Source organism: Eucalyptus grandis, chromosome 1, assembly GCF_016545825.1.
Source record: "Eucalyptus grandis isolate ANBG69807.140 chromosome 1, ASM1654582v1, whole genome shotgun sequence".
NCBI classification, from domain to species: domain Eukaryota; kingdom Viridiplantae; phylum Streptophyta; class Magnoliopsida; order Myrtales; family Myrtaceae; genus Eucalyptus; species Eucalyptus grandis.
This window is the reverse complement of record NC_052612.1, coordinates 38,122,197-38,140,825: the sequence shown is the minus strand read 5'-3', so window position 1 is coordinate 38,140,825 and position 18,629 is coordinate 38,122,197. Positions and strand designations below refer to the sequence as shown.

The 18,629-nt window shown below is 39.6% G+C and overlaps 2 protein-coding genes across 7 annotated transcripts; one reads left to right on the top strand and one right to left on the bottom strand.

Annotated features, from left to right (window-relative positions):
- Nucleotides 1–1,296: 1,296 nt before the first annotated feature.
- LOC104435882 (TORTIFOLIA1-like protein 2) lies at nucleotides 1,297–10,155 on the top strand. 5 transcript variants are annotated; one of them, XM_010048575.3, is made up of 8 exons: nucleotides 1,297–1,426; nucleotides 1,978–2,790; nucleotides 3,290–3,484; nucleotides 3,566–3,668; nucleotides 5,125–5,780; nucleotides 6,179–6,868; nucleotides 7,262–7,427; nucleotides 9,886–10,155. In XM_010048575.3, the coding sequence occupies exons 2-8, from the start codon at nucleotides 2,140–2,142 to the stop codon at nucleotides 9,897–9,899; spliced, it is 2,475 nt and encodes an 824-aa protein (XP_010046877.2). In that variant the 5' UTR covers nucleotides 1,297–1,426; nucleotides 1,978–2,139; the 3' UTR covers nucleotides 9,900–10,155. The 5 variants fall into 5 exon arrangements, with proteins under 5 accessions (XP_010046877.2, XP_018725046.2, XP_010046879.2 ...); XM_018869501.2 differs by lacking the exon at nucleotides 9,886–10,155 and adding an exon at nucleotides 9,259–9,512; XM_010048577.2 differs by lacking the exon at nucleotides 1,297–1,426 and adding an exon at nucleotides 1,537–1,595.
- Nucleotides 10,156–10,785: 630 nt separating this feature from the next.
- On the bottom strand, nucleotides 10,786–17,980 carry LOC104435881 (probable serine/threonine-protein kinase PBL17). Of its 2 annotated transcripts, XM_039313303.1 has the most exons (7): nucleotides 17,758–17,980; nucleotides 17,502–17,640; nucleotides 16,850–17,172; nucleotides 16,127–16,262; nucleotides 14,243–14,379; nucleotides 13,820–13,943; nucleotides 10,786–11,496 (listed from the first exon to the last, which is right to left on the bottom strand). In XM_039313303.1, the coding sequence occupies exons 2-7, from the start codon at nucleotides 17,614–17,616 to the stop codon at nucleotides 10,955–10,957; spliced, it is 1,377 nt and encodes a 458-aa protein (XP_039169237.1). In that variant the 5' UTR covers nucleotides 17,617–17,640; nucleotides 17,758–17,980; the 3' UTR covers nucleotides 10,786–10,954. The 2 variants fall into 2 exon arrangements, with proteins under 2 accessions (XP_039169237.1, XP_039169231.1); XM_039313297.1 differs by having other exon boundaries at nucleotides 17,502–17,979.
- Nucleotides 17,981–18,629: the final 649 nt, after the last annotated feature.

The window sequence follows — 18,629 nt, the reverse complement described above, 5'->3', positions numbered from 1 at the left end:
TGGGTTGCATGACCTCACTAGTGGTTGCGCAACCCTGAGCAACTGTTGTCAGGGCCACGCAACCCTTGCCTGAGGTCATGGCAACTTAGATCTAAGCCATGAGGACCTAGATCTAGGCTGTCGTGACTTGCCGGGGCGGCCCCTCGCCATGGTTGTTGAGTCGCCGCAACTCATGGAGGTCGCTTGACTCTTCGATGATGATCACCTAGGTTGTCGCGACCACGCCGGCGTCCCTCTAGTCGTCACCGGCCCCTCACAATCAGGAAGAGCTAAACTCGTCACCCTCGATGGAGAAGATGAACAGTGTCTCCTCACAAGGGCAAGAAATAGAAAAATAAAAAGTTTGTAAGGACAATTTTGGGAAAAAAAAGAAGAAGAAGAAATGAACAGTACGTGCGTGGGCATGCTAAGAAAGCCGAAAGCCCAAGGCTGGCATTCTCCTAATGGGGGTTGAAATTTTTTTGCCAAATACCCCTACGTTAGCCCAAAGATCTTTAGGAGCTCAAAGATAGTTGGGCAAAGTGGTTGCCAAACGCAGCTTAAAAGCATTTGATTGGTTGTGCGGGGTTGATATCCTTTGTTACTATGGGAAACTAAAATTTACTAAACTAGTGATAAAGAAATTAATTGAAGGCGAATTTTTGATCACGATGATTAATTGTCTGGAGTAGGAAATGGAAACACATTTACTCATTGGAAGAATTTCACGAAAGCAGCATTCGTAGAAGTTCCAAAGAAGTCTTTAGCATATATAGCAGGAGGGAAATTAGAGCCACCGATACTTTCTATCGAATAATATTCAACTATAGTAAATTATGCCTTCATCCAAATGAATGATAAGAACGCTAGTCATTAGTCGAACACGTCAATAAATTCATACACGAGGGCAAATTCAGTTAAATTATAAACTGCCAAATCAGTCTTGAAAAGATTGTTAGATTAGATATCAAATTGTGTGTCTCCGAGGCTATTAGCTGTTCTCAAGTATCAGATAAACAGGAGAAACATGGAGACGAAGGTTGATTACGTGTTCCGAGGAATTATCTGTCGATGAAGTAGAATTTTTTATGGTGAGGAGTGGGGAAGTTTCGCGGACAGTTAACAGTGGAGAGAACAAGGAAGAGAGAGAGAGAGAGCCCAAAAAGGCGGAGAGGCAGCTCCGGCCCACAGCGAAGACGGCCCCCCCACACCCCGCTCCATCTCCTCGTCGTTTCAAATCGCCAGGGAGGGGAGTGGGAGAAGCGCGAAATTTGAAGCCCCAAAAAAATCAAATCCTTGAAAGCAAAAAGTTGGGTGCTCTCTCTCTCTCTCTCTCGATCTCGATCCTCGAAGTAGGATATCCGGGATTCTCATTTCTCTCAGTCTCGCCGCATCGAGATTCCCCCCCTCCGATCACAGATAGCGACTTCAAGTGAATTTGAATGTGGTGATGAATCTGATGATACCGATTATTTTTATTTATTTATTTATGCTTTCCGTCACTTGACTCTCTCTCTGCGTGTGCGCTTCTTCTCCTCTTCCTCTTCCTCTTCCTCTTCCTCTTCCTCTTCTCTCTCTCTCTGCTCGCTCGCTCGCTCGCTCGCTGGTTGTAACTGGTACGCACCCTCCCACTCTTAAGGAGTTGGAATCATTCCTCTTTGCCTTTTTACTTCTTGGGGGGTTGGTTACCATTTCATGGAAAGCTCTTCGCAAGTTCGATCGCCATCCATGATAGGTCTCCTTCCCCCCTTTGGTTACTCCTCCTGTCTAGGCTGCTCATCTCGAATTCCTTTCTCTCGGAACCAAGAGATTGGAGTTTTCCCTGGGGCTCCATGAGTTGTGGATTATTAAGATGTGCTTCCCTTAACTTTGCCGAAGTTGCTCACTTCTTGTAATGTGGTCAGCCGAAAACTTTTGAGATATTGCAGTTTGTTCTTTGTTCTTCAACTAAAACTCCTTCCTTTTTTTTCTTTTTTTTTTTCTTTTTTTGCATGACAGGATCGGTATGGTGTCTTCAACGGCAAAGGTCGATTGTGGCATTAAGTGCGTCGAGTCGTTGTTGGAAATGGAATGCCGTGAATATCACTCTTAGCCAATGTAGCAAGACGGTGATTCTAACTTGTGCGGAGTAGGTGCTCTTGCTCTCGGTTTCTTGTTAGGATGAAGAACCAGTCGTCCGTAAGAGGGAGAGGGTCTGGTAGGGCGACTCCTCAACAGGTTGTCTTCGAGCTGAAGCAGAAGGTGGTTCTCGCCCTCAACAAGGTCGCCGACAGAGATACGCATCAAATTGGAGTCGAGGAATTGGAGAAGGCAGCTGAGAGCTTGAATTCCGACACTATAGCCCCGTTCCTCTCCTGCATACTCGACACTGATTCCGAACAGAAATGTGCTATCAGAAGGGAATGTATTCGGCTGATAGGGACATTGGTAAAATCTCACGAGGGTCTCATCGGCCCGTATCTTGTTAAGATGGTCTCTAGCCTTGTCAAACGGCTCAAGGACTCAGACTCGGGTGTGAGGGATGCTTGTGTGCAGACGATGGGCGTTTTGGCTTCGTCCTTAACTAACCACCCTGGCGAGAGAGGCCAGATTTTTATCACGTTGGTGAGGCCGCTTTTTGAATCCTTGGGCGAGCAGAATAAGCAGGTGCAGTCGGGTTCGGCATTGTGTTTGGCAAGGGTCATTGACTGTACCGGTGACCCTCCGGTATCAATTCTACAGCGCATCTTGACTCGAACAGCGAAGTTACTCAGGAATCCACATTTCATGGCCAAAGCAGCAGTCATTGAGCTAAATAGAAGTATCATTCAGGTAATTTTACTTATGATTTTGACGAGGTGAAACTTGCCACGTTTTGTTTATGGTACGATTTCGAGTTTTTCAGGGATCTTGTGTGTTTGTGTGGTTCCTTTTGCTTTTTTGAATGTCGTATGGCTATGTCAGTTTGGGATGTTCTTGGAGTAAATTACCTTAGTCAGGTGTTAGTACATGCAATTTGAATTTTTGGTCCATCTTTCTTGTATTCTGCTGTCATCTGGGGACTGTTCTTGACATATGCTATTTTCTCTCATTAGCACATCGATATTTACAGAAGGGGGAAAGACCAGCATTTTCTTCATCCTACACTGCACAACTTGTGGATGAATGTTTATTTCTGAGTGCAACTGACAGAGGGAGATGATATCTGCGCGTTCTTTTGACCAATAGTAGGCTTAGATATCATTTTATAGATAGGTTAAATCTACTTTTTGTTCACATATTTTTACTGTATGCAAAGGAAGTCTCTTCAGAGAAGTTCTCTCTCTTCCAGGCAGGTGGTGCTGCAACGGCGAATGGTTTGTCTGCTGCACTAACTAGTATTCAAGAAGCATTAAAAAGCAGCGATTGGGCTACGCGTAAAGCTGCTTCTTTAGCATTAGCAGAAATTGCTTCGAGTGGTGGATGTTACTTGGGAACTTTTAAGGCGTCCTGTGTACAGTCCCTCGAAGCATGTCGTTTTGATAAGGTTTCTCATTGAGATAACTCTTCTTCTGTTCCTTTAACAAATATATCTTGATCATATCTGAGTAATTATTATTTTAATTAGGTTAAACCAGTGAGGGACACAGTTTTGCAAGCATTACATTGCTGGAAAAATATTCCTGGTCAGGATCATCCTGAACCATCAGAGTGTGGATCTTCTGTTAAAGGTTCAGACTATTTTTCTTTCATTTTTTGGTACTAAGAATTTTGTGGAAAGATGTTGGCTATATACTCTCGTGATTAAAAATCCATAGGTTTGCTCTACCTCTAGAAACTATGAACTGATGTAAACTGTGTGGCCTGACTTTGCACTGTTCTGCTTATGTTTCTTATTCAACTAGTATTGTTTCTTTGTAAAGGCATATGCCTGTACGTACATGTGTAACTAAAGGAAATGAATTGATTGTTCTTTTACAAATCATCTGAAAGAGAATGCACCATCATTCTAGGGCTTGCATATATAGCCTCAACTCAATGAGTGGTTTTCTTGGTTCAATTGTTTCTTTAATCTTATTAATCAAGTTTTGATTTGTCTTCTTAGTTGGTTTCACTTATGTTCACAAGTAGCCTGGGTAATATGTCTTGCCATGGAGATAATGTACACTAGATAAATGTGTATCCCCTTTTGTCTCCCAATTTTTTCTTAAGCTGCCTGAAAGTTTAGGTAGCCATATGCTTTACTATCTACAAATGTTTGGACAACCATACCTGGTCAGCATTGTCGTATTGAACTTTTTCTGTTTTGCTTCACTGTCAATTTTGGAAAATGCATGCGTAAGACCATAATGATGCCTATCACTTCATGTTACCTTTTTCCCAAACTTCATTTTTGACAAACCTTAACTTATTTCTGTGTCAATATTCAAGAAGGGAGAGTAAAAGGATAACTAAAGCTGCTAAAGTTAAACATGCACACATATCCTGCATATTTTTTACTGCTTCCTATGTCTCTGTGTCGAAGGAATGAGAAATTGGGATTATTTCAAAAGTTGTTTGAATTTGGACGATTTCTTTTCGAAAAGTCCATATAACTTTTGCCACTTGTTCTTGCTTTGCATCACTTTGAATATAATTCTTTTTGCCTTCTAGTGTAAACTCAAGACAAAAGAATGGTTTGCTTGGACTCAAGACAAAAGAATTACCACCACGTTATGTGGAGTTCCAAGATTCCAATGAAGTTCATAGAAATTTAACAGATGCTTTATCTATATGGAATGTTTTATATTCACCGTAGCAGTTTCTTGTAAGGTAATATTGACAGTTACTACGGCTTTAAACTGTTTGTTTTAAGCGAGTAGATATTTTATGTCTAGTTATGTGAGTGACGGTCTGGTTTTCCTGAAAGCCAGGGATAGTAGTATATACAATGTACTTATCAATTTGAGATGCTGGTCCATGCTTTACAAATGGAATTACCATGCATCTTTGGTTGGTTGGATGTTGGCTGTAGACACAAGCAGGATAACATCTTATAGCTTTTACTTTTGACATCTGTTAATTTGAATAGTTGACTTTTGGTCATGTGAGGAGAAACGACTTTAAAGTAGTGTTCTTTCTAAGTTGTTTTCATATGCCCTTTTTGTATTCACTTCTTTCATTGGTCTAAACATGCATTTACTTCAGGAAACAATTACGGCGGTGACTTAAGTGATTTGACTAGTGCAAGTGAATCCGGGCGGGTGGCCATCTTAAAAAGTGTGGGTCGAGATTTAATGAAGAAGAGGATTGGGTTAAGCGCTAGAAAAGCATGTCAAAATTTTGTGGAGAAGCAAGAACATCCAAAACCGGAGGATTGGAATGTAGAAATTGCGGTTCCAAGAAACACAAAGATGTCTGTCAAACATTGTGAAGAACATGAACCTGAAGGTAGTTTTGTTACCAATGGAGCAGAGAGAATAAGTGCCGACGTCACGAGCATGCAAGATGATGTTTATGATTATGGTATCATAGATGACCAACAGGAGTGCTCCTCTGTTTCCAATCTTGGTGCTGATAGTTTCAAGACCAAGATCATGACTGTTTCTAAAGGCTATATTGATGAGAGTTCTCATGATTTCCGTGGAACCAGTCATCAGCATGTCACCGAAGAAGTTAGCAGCGAGGGACACATGTATCCATTTACAGTGCAGGATCGCAGAAGTCTTGATTCTACGGTGACAGAATCCAGCTATCCAGCCATGTTTGGATGTTGTCAGAAAGCAGCAAATGAAATGATTTCCATTCGCAAACAGCTTTTGGCGATAGAGAAAAAACAGTCAAATTTGTTGGATATGTTGCAGGTGACATAAATTTTACCTTTTTAATGTTTTAACAACTATAATGTGTGTCTACCATGGTGTGTGCAGTTGCAGTGAACATCATCTATATTTTATTGGCTAACCGCAAGTTTAACTTATTTTCTTTTCTCGTAGCTAAGAAACCATGCTCCGAATAACTAATTATCCTGATTTACCTGCCATGATGTGCCTCCTTGCTAGTTAGCCACTTAGCCTTGTCCATTCTAGAATTATCATGCTTTGTTATAACCTATCTTGAAGTTCAATTTTCTTCTTGGATACTGCTTTTTCGTCCGTTGAAAGCACTGATTATTCTTGGTGTCAGCATGCTTGTGCATGTATTGAAGTCTATAAGAAGTAAGAAACCACTACATCCTTGCTCATGTGAAGATAAAATTCAGGTGTTCACCACCAGCACGAGTGAAAGCTTGTCTCTCATAAAGTCAAAAGTGATTGCTTTAGAGCTTGCTGTTGGAAGAATATCGCAGGACTATATTCATGAGGATGGATATGCTTCTATGGGAGGCTCCAAATGTATGAGAAAAGATGAAAGTATTGATTCCCCAAGACTTTCTCTATGTACCCCCCGGACATCAGTGGATATGCAACAAAAACGGCCTTCCATTATGACCCGGAGGAAGAGTGAATTTGGGGATAACAATTCACTTGATAGGAACTGGAGCAAATCAGCAAATTTAAAGCAAGATGCGGATGTGTGGATGGCTTCCAGTACGAGGTCGTCCAGGAGTCATTTGGGTAAGGATTGTCATAAATTCTCAGTGCAGGGAGCACAAAGCATCGTTAGTGTTCAAAGAAAAGGAGATTCAGGTGCAAATGCTAGACATAATGGTCCCACTAAGAATAGTGTGTGGAAGCATATCAGGGATTTTCTCCGTGAAGGTGACCTCGAATCTGCATATGCTGAAGCTCTGATATTAGGTGATGAGCATGTTCTGAATGAGCTTGTCAACGCAACTGGTCCTGTTCTGGATAGTTTATCACAGAAAACTGCTAGTGACCTTCTTTGTACTCTGGCTTCATTCTTCATGGAGCAAAGGTCTGTGGGCCCCATTGTTCCATGGTTGCAGCAGGTAAGTCACTTTAGTATCATAGAATGAAATTGTCTTGTAAGGCAGTTGCTAAGTGGCTGTGCTTTTTTGATTCATCCTGCTGTATCGTAGAAAAAGAGGTGCTTGATAGAGTTGAAATTGTGTCTTGATGCACTTATTATGGGCCTCGCCTGTGAGTTATGCCTTTTAAATAAGATTTTTTGGGTAAATCAAAGCTGGGAAGTCTATAATAGTGTACCCTTAAGCTCTTTCTATTTCCCTTTACAAGATTTTTTTGAATGAATTATGCCCTCCTTAAATGTTCATTCCATAGATATTGTCAGTTTCTCATATTAAGTTCTGTCTGCTTTAGAAATAATAATTTCTTGTTTGAAACATGAACTATAAAAATTCTGTTTTGTTTTACTACTTCAGGTAGTGGATTTGAGCACCATCCATGGGCCCACTTACTTCATTCTCTCCATGAAAGCAAAGGAAGAAGTCATGTCTGCTACTCATGAAGTTGTTAAAATGGAGTTCTCTAGTAGTGCAGAAAGAAGATCTGCTAATCAAATGGCTGTGAAATTGCACCACTTATTGGGTATTGTGCTCAACTTTATTGACTTTGTAACATGCACTTATTCTGTCGAAGTTTTTTCGTTTGGTGCAAGATTCTAGTTAGCACTTATCTAATTGGAGACCCTTTTACATTACCTTTTCAAAATGGAAAAACATCTGTCAAAGCTAAAGTATAATTTTCTCATAGCCCAATAGTCAAATACATGGAAAAGACGGTAATACTATATTGAGCAAAGCATGGTACTTGAGAAAATACATGGGGCACGGTCCAAAAAGGAGAAGAGTGCAATGGCTAGTAATGTAGAAAGTGAATAAGTACTGTAGGGTAACCATCATTGCTCAAGTACCATGTTAATCTCCACTGACATAAAGGAATTGAGTTTTTTATGATCATGGGCAGGCTTAATAAATGACTTACAGTGACTTGTTCTTTGATTTGATCTAAGGCTGTGGTGTGGCTCCAGTGATACATCTAATTCATTATTGGCATAAGCCTTTTTTTTTTCTATCTAAACCATTAGCTAGCATGTAAGACTGCTAGGTTTAACTCTACACGCATGGAAAGCACAAAACAGTTTTTCAATGCTTTGTCCCAATTACACCACTTGATGTCTTGCTAGTCTCGAGTGGATTGCCCTTTATAGTCAAAATTTTGTTGTCTATGTAGTTCTCTGTGGTTGAATACAACCCTCACCCTCCCTCAGTTATCTTTTAATACAGAATCGCTGCAGTACTCCAAGTAACACCCTCCCCCACCCTTTTTTTCTCTCTTTTGGAAAAGACTCAAAGCTATCTCATGCTCTCTGTGCAAAGGCTTTTGATCTCTTGTTTTTTTCCTAAGTGATACAACATATCATCTTCCATGTCACCCTGTCTCAGTCAACAATTTCGTTTCTCACATTATCTTATACTCTGAGCTTGGAACCTATACCTCTAAAGAAGGCAAGGTATGTAATGGGTAAAAATTAGAGCTTACTCCTGGAACTCTACCCAGATTAGCTTCTGAAGAGGGGTTTTCTTACATGAAAACATTTGTCTGTTTTGAAGCAATCTGATGTGAATGAAAGTGTATTTGTGGCACATTTCCTTAGTCTACTCATATTTGAACAATATCAGTATGGCTAGGCTTGTATATATGCCAACAAAGAGAAATAAAACTACTGTACTTGCTTTGACCAGAGGGCATGGTTTTGTTATATATGCTATGGAATACTGGTATTGCTCAGTGAATTGTTATGAAATGCTGTATTATGTGTGTTCATACTTCTCTAAACTCGAGAAAATGGAACTCTATATTTCTTTTAAAGCCAAAAAACATCATAGGTCTGATAGATATTTCAAGGTTGTAATGCCTTTATTGAATTATTCCACATTGCCTGTCTATATGGTTTATGATGTCCCTCTGTCTATTAATTTAAGCTTTTAAATTGGACATTCTAACATGTCATTAGAGTCCAAGTTTCGCTCCAATTTTACTTTGCATTTCCCCTAGGTCATCAATTCCACTTGCCGTTCTTAGGACAGTTTCCATGGGAGATCAGGTGTTGAAATATCTCACATTACTTGTCCACAAGGTTTATATGGCCCTTGTAAACATATTGTCTAAGGTATCTCACATCGCTTGTTAAACATATCTCACCTAATGATTTAGAGATTGGGTTGGACATCTCAGCAACCTCGAATAATATCAATGATGAATATGTCCAGGGACAGAACAACTTGCCATTGTAGTTTCTTTACATGTGTTTCATGTCAGTTTCACTTTGAGTGTACCCCATGGTTAGCGGTAATCTCTTTACTTTTAAAGTTGCACATTTGCTTTCTTAGACTACTGAACCCCGACTTATTATCAGGTGGATGAGTACATAAACCAGAGAAAGGCAGTCAAATATTGAATTTGCTGCGTGATACTTGGAGTAGTGGAGTTCTCAAAATTTGGGCTTTGAACCTTTTCTATGGAATCAACAAAGCTAGAAACTGGAAGAAAAGTTCTAACATATCTTGGCTATAGCAGTTAGAATCTTCTTGTGTCATTATTCCCCAGTGGCAACTGGCCAATAATGTAAAAGTTATTCAAGTTAAAGAGATTTGGCAACAATTATGGTTCTTTGGTACATCTGATGTTACATTGACTATTATGTCATGATGCAACTATCGAGACTCGGCATTTTATTTTTATCCAGAAAAGGGGGTTTGGATGCATCAGTCGTCTTTCCATCTATCATTTTTCTTATGATTTTTCCTTAAATAAATTCCTTCTCCTAGTTTGTGTTTGCAATAATCTAGTCCTTCCACAAGAACTTTGTATATAAATTCATTGAGTTTTATAGGCTCAAATAATATTTGGAAGAGTTACTTGACTGGTTGTGTAGGAGACAATCACCATTTACCTAGCTTTTTTTTTTTTTTTGTGACTATTCTGTTTAAATTGAATATGAAAATGTTATGGAACTTATTAACGGTTACTTTTCTATCACCAGGAACGGGCAGCTGATGTATTTAGGTGGGAGGAAAAAGTGAAGCTGCCAATTCGCCCTTGTAGTCGCTTGAGGCCATTGTAGCATAGAGATTTGCATGTCCAAAGTCAATGGCACTCATCGTGCGCATTGTAGCTATTTTGATCACGAATCAAAAAGTGATTTTAATTCATGCTTGTTGCCCACTTCAATTGATTACGGGCCTTATTGTACCTTATTTCCAGTTTTGTCAAGTTTATTTCAAGGAATGTTCAATCATCCTAATGCCCGCAAGCGAACTTGCAAAGTGAAAACGTAATTAGCAATTCAGCATTAGACTTTTGAATAGGTTGAAAAGCTGATGCTCCCTAACGTTAAAGGAAACTGCAGGGATGGATCTTATTTTAGATTCGATTCATGTTTCCTTATTTTGCATTTTAGAAGGAAATGACCCAAGAAAGTTACGGATTCAAGAGATACGTCTAGGATAGCGGATTGCAAGAATGAAAAATACGTTGTCATGTTTATGGGCAACAGGAAGTTGAGCAATGTAGAAATCAAGCGTTTTCGACTCTCTTAGTTGAAATGTCTACTTTAACATATAACTAATGTTGTGAGTGCTAGAAGCATGCACGTAAGTTCATTATCATTCCTCATTGGGATGTGTCCAGCATCCTTCCCACGGTGCCAATAGGAATAATTTGGCGCAAGCTTCCTGTTTGGTAGATCAATGTGAGAATTCCAAACTGAGAAGCCCGCGGTAAAAATTACTTAAAATGGTTTATTGCATTAAGCTAGCTAATCATCGTAGTAGGAGCTTTGCTGTTTTAGAGGCCAACCGTGCATAAGCAACTAATGTACCTACAGTGGTCTCCAGCGATACGTAAAAGCAAAACCTACCATCATATATTTGCAGGCAAGATGAACAAAAAGCAAGCGATGAACCCAAGCGACGTCTGTAGCCAGTACTCAAATATGTTGGACCTCCAATTTCTACAGCAATGAATAATCAAATAAGCATTCCACAACTCCAAGGGGACAAGAAAGTTGATAGATTACAAGATTTCAACTTCCATCCACACGAGGCAAAACTTCAAATTCTGCTAGAAGCTGATTTCGCATTACACCCCAAATCCGGAGAATCATCATTATGGTCAACCTCATTTGGAGGTTGACTCTTGGTCCCTCGATGAGCTGGTTTTCTACTCTGCACCTCCTTCCTTTCACTTTCTGATTTCAGGGTCCTATGCTCCTCAGTCTCCTTTGAAACCTCAAAAAGAGTAACACTCCCACGTCCACTCTCAATCATCATTTGTTCCTGGTATTCTTCCTTTGACTGAAAACTTTCTAGTATTTCAACAACATGGTTCATTAAGGGTCTTCCCTTTGGATTTTGGCTAAGGCATTGATACGCCAAATTGGCCACCTTTATAGCAGTTTTAACTGAGTACTGTCCTTCCACTCTGGGGTCCAAGATCCTAAGAAGCTTCTTATTATTATTCAGCAGAGGTCGGGCCCACTCTACCAGGTTATGCTCTCGACTAGGTTTTGACTTGTCCATTGCTCTCCTTCCAATAAGCATTTCAAGTAGAACCACCCCAAACCCATAAACATCACTTCGAGCGGTTAAATGACCTGGCCAAACACAAAGAATAATCCATTAAATAAGACCCAAGCCATACATAAAAGAAACTTGACAGGCCATAGCAATGTCAATTGAAGCAATTCTGCTTCCACACTCCAGGATGTGAACAAGTTCCCTTAGCAAGTATTTACCTACTTATCACCCCTTGCATTCAACACGGGATAACACCAAAGAGATTAGTATACACAATTGGTTTACAAAGTGATATAGCAATCCAACAACTTTGCTCATTGAGTGAGACGAGTCTAATATTTGATCTTGATTATCGTTGCATATCTGATGCAGCCCACAAGATTGAAAAAATTGATGTTTGAGCTTATGTTTCCATTATCATTGCATTTTGGGAAGAATAGATGTTACATCGATCCACAACCCAAAAAAAAAAAAAAGCCTTAAAACGATGAGGATTCTCCTTCAAGTTCAATTAGTACATTCATAATCCGAGCACCATTAGAACTCTATTATGTTTCCTTCTTTTGTTAGGAGTTACAAGTTTCCTGCTAATAAATTTCCTATCACCAGTAAAATTACCGAACGAGATTCTCATTACCCTAGGAGTGCCACCCACTAAAACAAAATTTTAGTCCCTTCTCAATATCAAAATAGAGAAGGTGTGAATGATCTTCAAGTGTCAGGCGAATCCATGATTGAAGATGGAAAAAGTTGATTCACAAAAGAATATTTGATTACATGTTGAAGATTGAGAATGCTGATGAAGCAAGCATTTCAAATTGTTCAATGCGTACTTCTAATGTGAGAAACTAGGCCATTCGGCTTATCAATGTACAACTGAAATGCAAGTTGGGAAAAAGAAAAATCAGATCAAGGTGGCCATGAAGATTATGTGTAGATGAGGAAATTGGTCCCATGATACCATTCAAACTGAAGGATCCAAAGGATTTGTTCAACAGATATTTCCACGAGTTCCAATTAATCATTAAATTTTTTTGAGTTACAAAGCTTGCAGTTATTAGGGTGAAACTGACAAATCTGATAGTTTAGGACTTCAAAACTCGAGGATGAGTCTTACCCATCCAGGGGAGAATAATGGCAGCCCACAAGTTGTATAATTAGACATTTGCCTAAATATTTTGCAATATCATCAAATCTGGTGAAGACGGACAGTGCATGGGTCCACATTTCAAATAGGAGTCCAAAAAGAACTAAAGTTCTCCTTTGAGTTCAATTAGCAAACTTATCACCAAAGAATTTTGCACTGTTAGGATCTTACTCCCATTCTTTTCTTTTTTTTCTTTCTAAAGATATCATGTTCCCCTTTAGAGGTTTCCCATTGGAAAAGTACATCCACATCCCTTTTCTATGGGGTTTCAATGGGCCCTCTATTCATGTGGTCTCCTCCACTTATCAGCTTAAAATTTTGGATTGGACATTCAAACATGAATCAGAGCCAGGTTCCCTCCCAGATTTATTTGGCAAGTGAGGCTCCCCATTCATCAATTCCACGTGGTGCTCTCTGTCCATTGTGCTTGTGAAAGGGGGTGTTAAATTATATTATGGACCACTTGACTAAGGTGATTGAATGGGCCTTATATTCATGAAATCTCACTCCACTTATTGACTCAATGTTTTGGGTTGAACATTCTAACACCTATTCTAGTTATGATTATAGTAAAAGGTTCATATTTCAATCACGATTAGTATTTTTAGAAGAGCCTACAAAAAAGTTGCAATTCTTTCTTTTCAACAGCGTTGATGGGTTATAAATTTGGCTAGTCTTGCCTTTGAAATGTTTGACATCATTCCTTTCAAGACACTTAGAAAACCCTAGTTGTGATGCTTAGGAACCATTCGCTATGATGCCTAAAGAAAATTGCTTCTTCAGTCATTTTTCATTCAAGTTCTAAAATCAAACAACTCAGGCTAATTATGTCAGGACTCACTGTTCTATGTCAATGTCATTGTAGAGAAAGAATGACAGAACAACTATACTTGGAGCCTAGCGAGTAGCCACGTTATACCTTCCATAGGCCACACTTGATGCAGAAAAAATGAACAAATCATGCTGTCTAGAGTTGAAGCAGAGAAAAAGTGCCATGGGTCTCTCTAGTATTGAGGCGGTAAGCTTATGGGTCAAACCTTGAGGACCATCTAAAAGTTTGGGCATTATAGAGGCTGGAGAATATTATTTCCTGTATATTTCCTGTTATCTCAGCATTCTATTTACCCTTTTTTGTGGGGACAAAGACATTTCTAGTCAACAAAAGCAGAGAATCTTGCTTTCACTACTACAGTCGCATATGCTCCCGCACCACCTGATTGATTAATGATGACTTAGTACCATTGAACACGTACCAGTCATTACGTACTCTGGTGCAGCATAGCCGTATGTGCCCATTACACGTGTCGAGACATGAGTTTGGTCGCCCACAGGTCCATCCTTTGCAAGCCCAAAGTCTGAAAGCTTTGCATTAAAGTCCTGCAATAATAATCATGGTTGTCAAGGGTAAACTTGAGACAGGAAGTCACCCATGAGAATTGTAAGTATATACATCCGTTCCCAAGGTATGCAAGAGAATATGCAACCATGACATGATGATTTCAGTAAGAAATGGCTCTATTTCATATAGCTGCTTGTAATCTCTTCCAGTATCTAAACATGATCTATAAGATCAAGCCTTCATCCTCAATAGATTTATAACTGTTGTTTTATAGTGCAGATCACCCACAATATAATTTATTCTGCAAAAAGCTGTGGGAAGCTTATCAAAGACTTACTGCATCCAGCAAGATATTTGATGTCTTGAAATCTCGGTATATAATTGATCTTTCTGCACCATGGAGACAAGCCAGTCCTTTTGCAGCATCTAAAGCTATCTTCATTCGTCTCGACCATGTCAGAGAGCAACCAACTCCTAGCATCCAAACACTGATCATACTAAAAAGGTGTTTTCAACAGTTTCATCGTTGTATAGTCTACTAACGCAGGAGGCATCAGCTCGTGAAATAGAATTTCACGCACTAATCATCTATTGGAGCACTTCCTGACCTTGAAATACTCATTAGGAGTTTGGCACATGCAGCAATATATAAACAATGAAGAGAAGAATCTCACAGAGTTCCTTTCACAATTTGAGTCACTACTTGGTTCTCTGCGAACTTTATTTGAGACTAGCAACAACATTACTATCTATGAGATTTTGTAGGACCATTGTCAACTGTTCTAAAAGTTTAAATTGTTAGATGAAGGTGTGGTTCAATATTTAATTATTCCCACACTCTCCCTCATGCTTAATCTAGGAAAAAAAAAAATCTGAAAAATAAAGTTATAATCCCACAAATTAAGGGATACTAATAAATCATTTCCTAACTAGTTATTTACAGCTATTTCCTAATAATTAGGACCCAAAAAAATCAGGACTGAATATTCCTGATAATCAGGTCCTAAAAATCAGGATAATTCAACAATATCTATTCACTATTATTCAAGAAAAAGACATACTTGAAATGCACCAACCCTCTATGCGCCACATCACTAATAATCTAGACATCATATGCTATAAAGCAAGGACATACAATGTGATGTCACGGCAGAAAAGTAAAGACATATAATAGGTAGACAAAAGTGAAATTATCAAAAGATGAATCATTCTATGTAAGGTAGTCCAAACTCCAAAGTGCAAATGTGCACTATAAAAGGAGCAGCAGCTAGTTCTTGGATGGATGATGCAAACATGAGGAGAGTTTCTATAGCATAGCACAGTATAGTTTTGAAATCTCCTTTCAATCTCTCCATATATCTTAATCTTCATTAATTTGTGTGCAGTAACTCAAGCCAGGTTAAAAACGATAATGAGAATGCATCTCAAGAGCCAAAAGAAAGGAAAAACTGATGAAGGACTGCTAGTATATATATTGGGTAATTCACTTTCAGATGACTAACTGGTTGTGCATGCATCTTTGAAGGAAATCCTATCCTCTTCGCTTATCAGCAACTAGATAACAAATCATCTACATGAAGTGATCAGCAACAACAAGCGCCAAAGTAATGAGAAGCAACAATTTTGAATCTCAAGATTACAAAAAGTCGTCGCCTGTAGTTAAATTAAACCTTTTCTTTTGCAACATCACATATCATGTCGAATCACTGGACTGTTGACTCAAAACAAGATCTGGAATTGAATATTTTGCAATAGACATGAAACCATCTAACACCGACAAATTGTCTAATTTAGTTTAAGCTCCAAACATCTTTATTCAATGCTTATCTCTACATTCTTGCAAAAAGAAAGTTCTAGTCTGTCAATAACAATCCACTGGTGGCACGACCATATATCAAAAACCAACATTATTCTCTTGCACAAACTTCACATAAGAATTATAAAACATGTATCTGCCACTGCAAGTCCTCCTAATCAAACCATCCATAGCACTTATAGCCACACCTCGTTGTAACCATTTGATTCAAGCCAACTAAACAGTGCCAAGCATTATCCATATGTGAGCTTCATGTGAAGAACCATCAGGGGCAAGCACAAGCTTGCAGGGTCATGCTATTTCACTTAATAGCGTTTAAATCATTCACCATTTCTCTGTTAACTAATTTATAACTTCAGTTAAAACCTTTAAGTTGCATAAGCTTGCACTACACAAACAACTTACTTCGAAAAAGATGTTTCTCAAGACTCCCCCCCGCCATGTATTCATAGACCAACAGCCTATGCTCATCTTCGCAGCAGTATCCAATAAGCTTCACAAGATTTGGGTGATCAAGCTGCCCCAAGTAGTTGACTTCAGCCTGCAAAACCAAGATCTATATAGCAAACTAATACCATAGGTATCACTAAAATGACAATGCCCATGACAGGGAGTTACAAAAGCGCAAGCTCTCCGCCAATGGAAAAAGCTTGGCTGGTGCAAGTTTTAGCATTTTCAAAGGCCAATATCTATAATATACAAAAGGGGGTCCCTTCTCGAGGCCCCTCTCTCCCCGACATAAATGCATATGGACAGGATAATTGGAGATCCGGAAGTACTTAAAAGCACTATCGATATAGGAAAGTCTGAGAGTAAACTCATGTAGAATAAAAAATTCTGTAGACCTTATTCTTTATGCTTAAGTTGATGGGCAATTGACTAAACTGTTTATTAGTTTGTCTAAGGCTTGAAGCATTCTTGCGGGTTCCCTTCTGAATGCTCTTTTCACTGAGGACAACTAATGCAATGAGATATTAAGTCTGGCAAGGTGTAAAATCTTAGAACTCTAATATGTAGGTAAGAGAATCTTGTGAAACCATTCCCTTTTACATTCAGTGGATCTCCCAAAGTTTTTAATTAGAACAAGACGTACATATTAAAGAAAATTTCAAAATAAGATGCGTATACCAGCCACTCCCTGTCGCCTTGAAAGCCCTCCCGATTTAGCTCCTTGATGGCAACTTGAACGGTTGGGTAACCTGGCCTGACATTCTCGTCTATGGTTCCTTTGTAAACAATTCCAAACCCACCTTCACCGAGAATCAAGTCCGGCCGAAATTGCTTCGTCGCCAGCCTCATTTCCTCATACGTAAAGATATCGACATTGGAGTACCCCGGGCTCTGGCGCAGGTCTTTAACATTCTTGGATGCCATTGGCGTACCGGACATGCTTTTCACGCTGCTAACCTCTACTTTATTCGATTTAGTCGGAGACGTGGAGAAATCATTCCCTGCAATCGACAAAAAAATTTCATTCTTTTTTTTTCCAGCAGAAAAACCGGGTGCTTAAAAATTGGTCATTTAAGGGATTCTCAATAAATGCGAAACTCAAGGCACGCCTTTTTCGTCATGCTCCGCGTTTAATATCCAAGCGCACCGATCATAACTTCCGGATACCCACCACAATGCAGTGGATCGCATTTACTCCGCGACGTGAACATCGCAGGACGAGGATCCAAGGGCAAGCATTCGCATTTACTGTTCGCCGAAACAAAAGAACACATGGGCGAACGAGCCGAAAATGGAAATGGGGAGGGGGGGAGGGATAGATGGATTTTACCGGGGATCCTCTCCATGTATTGGCGGCCCTGGACGCGTTCGTCGTCGGAACTGAAACAACCCCCCATGAATTTGAAGCCTAACCCGAGGAGAGGCGGCGATCTCTTGCCCTTCATCTTGGGCCCATTCTGGAGACACGCCTACAATCGGAGCGGAGGAAGGCGAATCAGATCCAGGGCAGACACGCGCGCGCGCGGGGGGGCGGAGATCGCGAGGGAGAAGACGGGAGGAGGAGGAGGAGGAGACGTCGTCGTCACCTGGAGGAGGAACTTTGCATTGCCCACAAGAACTCCGAGGACGCCAGGAAATGGAATGGAATGGGTGGTTCTCGGGTTAGGTTGGAGGGGTTGAGCGATGTCGAGAGGGAAGGAAGGAAGGGGACGAAGAAGCCGAGAGAGAGAGAAAGAGAGAGAGGAGGGGGGTAGAGATTCGAAAGTGGCGTACGATTGTTTTGAAAATGGTCAAATGCACACGAGTCGCATCTCTCTCTCTCTCTCTCTCTCTCTCTAGGGACCGTTTTGGGAACCAGGTTTTAGAAAACAAGATAAGAAGATCCGGAAAAATGAAGAAGAGGAAGAAGAGGAAGAAAAACATTATTGTTATTACTAGTATTCGGTCAAAAGCAAGAATCCAATTATCTAACTAAATAACCAAACCAGGAGCCTGAGAAGCGAGTAATATTTAGTTGAAGCTCAGGAAGTAATTATATGGACATGATTAAAATGATCTAAATTTTCCTTATAGCAAGATCCTGCGAGAAAGTTTTGGAATTTGAATTGTCTCGCATAAAGTCGTGTTTAGATATTGTAGGTATAACTTTAAGATTTAATAATGGGGATTTTTCCTTCCTTTCTCAATCTTCTTTAATTGGTTCTCATGAACAAGTCATGCGACTATTATAATGCCAAAAGCCCTATTTTTTTTTCCTTAAATGAGTATGGTCAAAATCATACTTCATTTGACAAAAATTTAATAAGCAGACTCTATAAATGTTGGGACTCAATGAATAGATTCGAAAACGTTTGACATATTTTTTTCTACATTTTTTAAATACATGATTCAGGACTCTGCCCTCCCTACGAAAAAGTACCTTAATAATAGAAATGTTACCTTTAACGTTGTTGGGAAG

Excerpts from the sequence above, each read along its gene's own strand:
- LOC104435882 (XM_010048575.3), top strand. The coding sequence starts at position 2,140 with ATGAAGAACCAGTCGTCCGTAAGAGGGAGAGGGTCTGGTAGGGCGACT. Across the intron at positions 3,669-5,124 it reads GTGTGGATCTTCTGTTAAAG|GAAACAATTACGGCGGTGAC; the intron begins GTTCAGACTATT and ends CATTTACTTCAG. Across the intron at positions 5,781-6,178 it reads ATTTGTTGGATATGTTGCAG|GTGTTCACCACCAGCACGAG; the intron begins GTGACATAAATT and ends GATAAAATTCAG.
- LOC104435881 (XM_039313303.1), bottom strand. The coding sequence starts at position 17,616 with ATGAAGGGCAAGAGATCGCCGCCTCTCCTCGGGTTAGGCTTCAAATTC. Across the intron at positions 17,173-17,501 it reads ATACATGGAGAGGATCCCCG|GGAATGATTTCTCCACGTCT; the intron begins GTAAAATCCATC and ends TGTCGATTGCAG. Across the intron at positions 13,944-14,242 it reads CAAATATCTTGCTGGATGCA|GACTTTAATGCAAAGCTTTC; the intron begins GTAAGTCTTTGA and ends TTATTATTGCAG.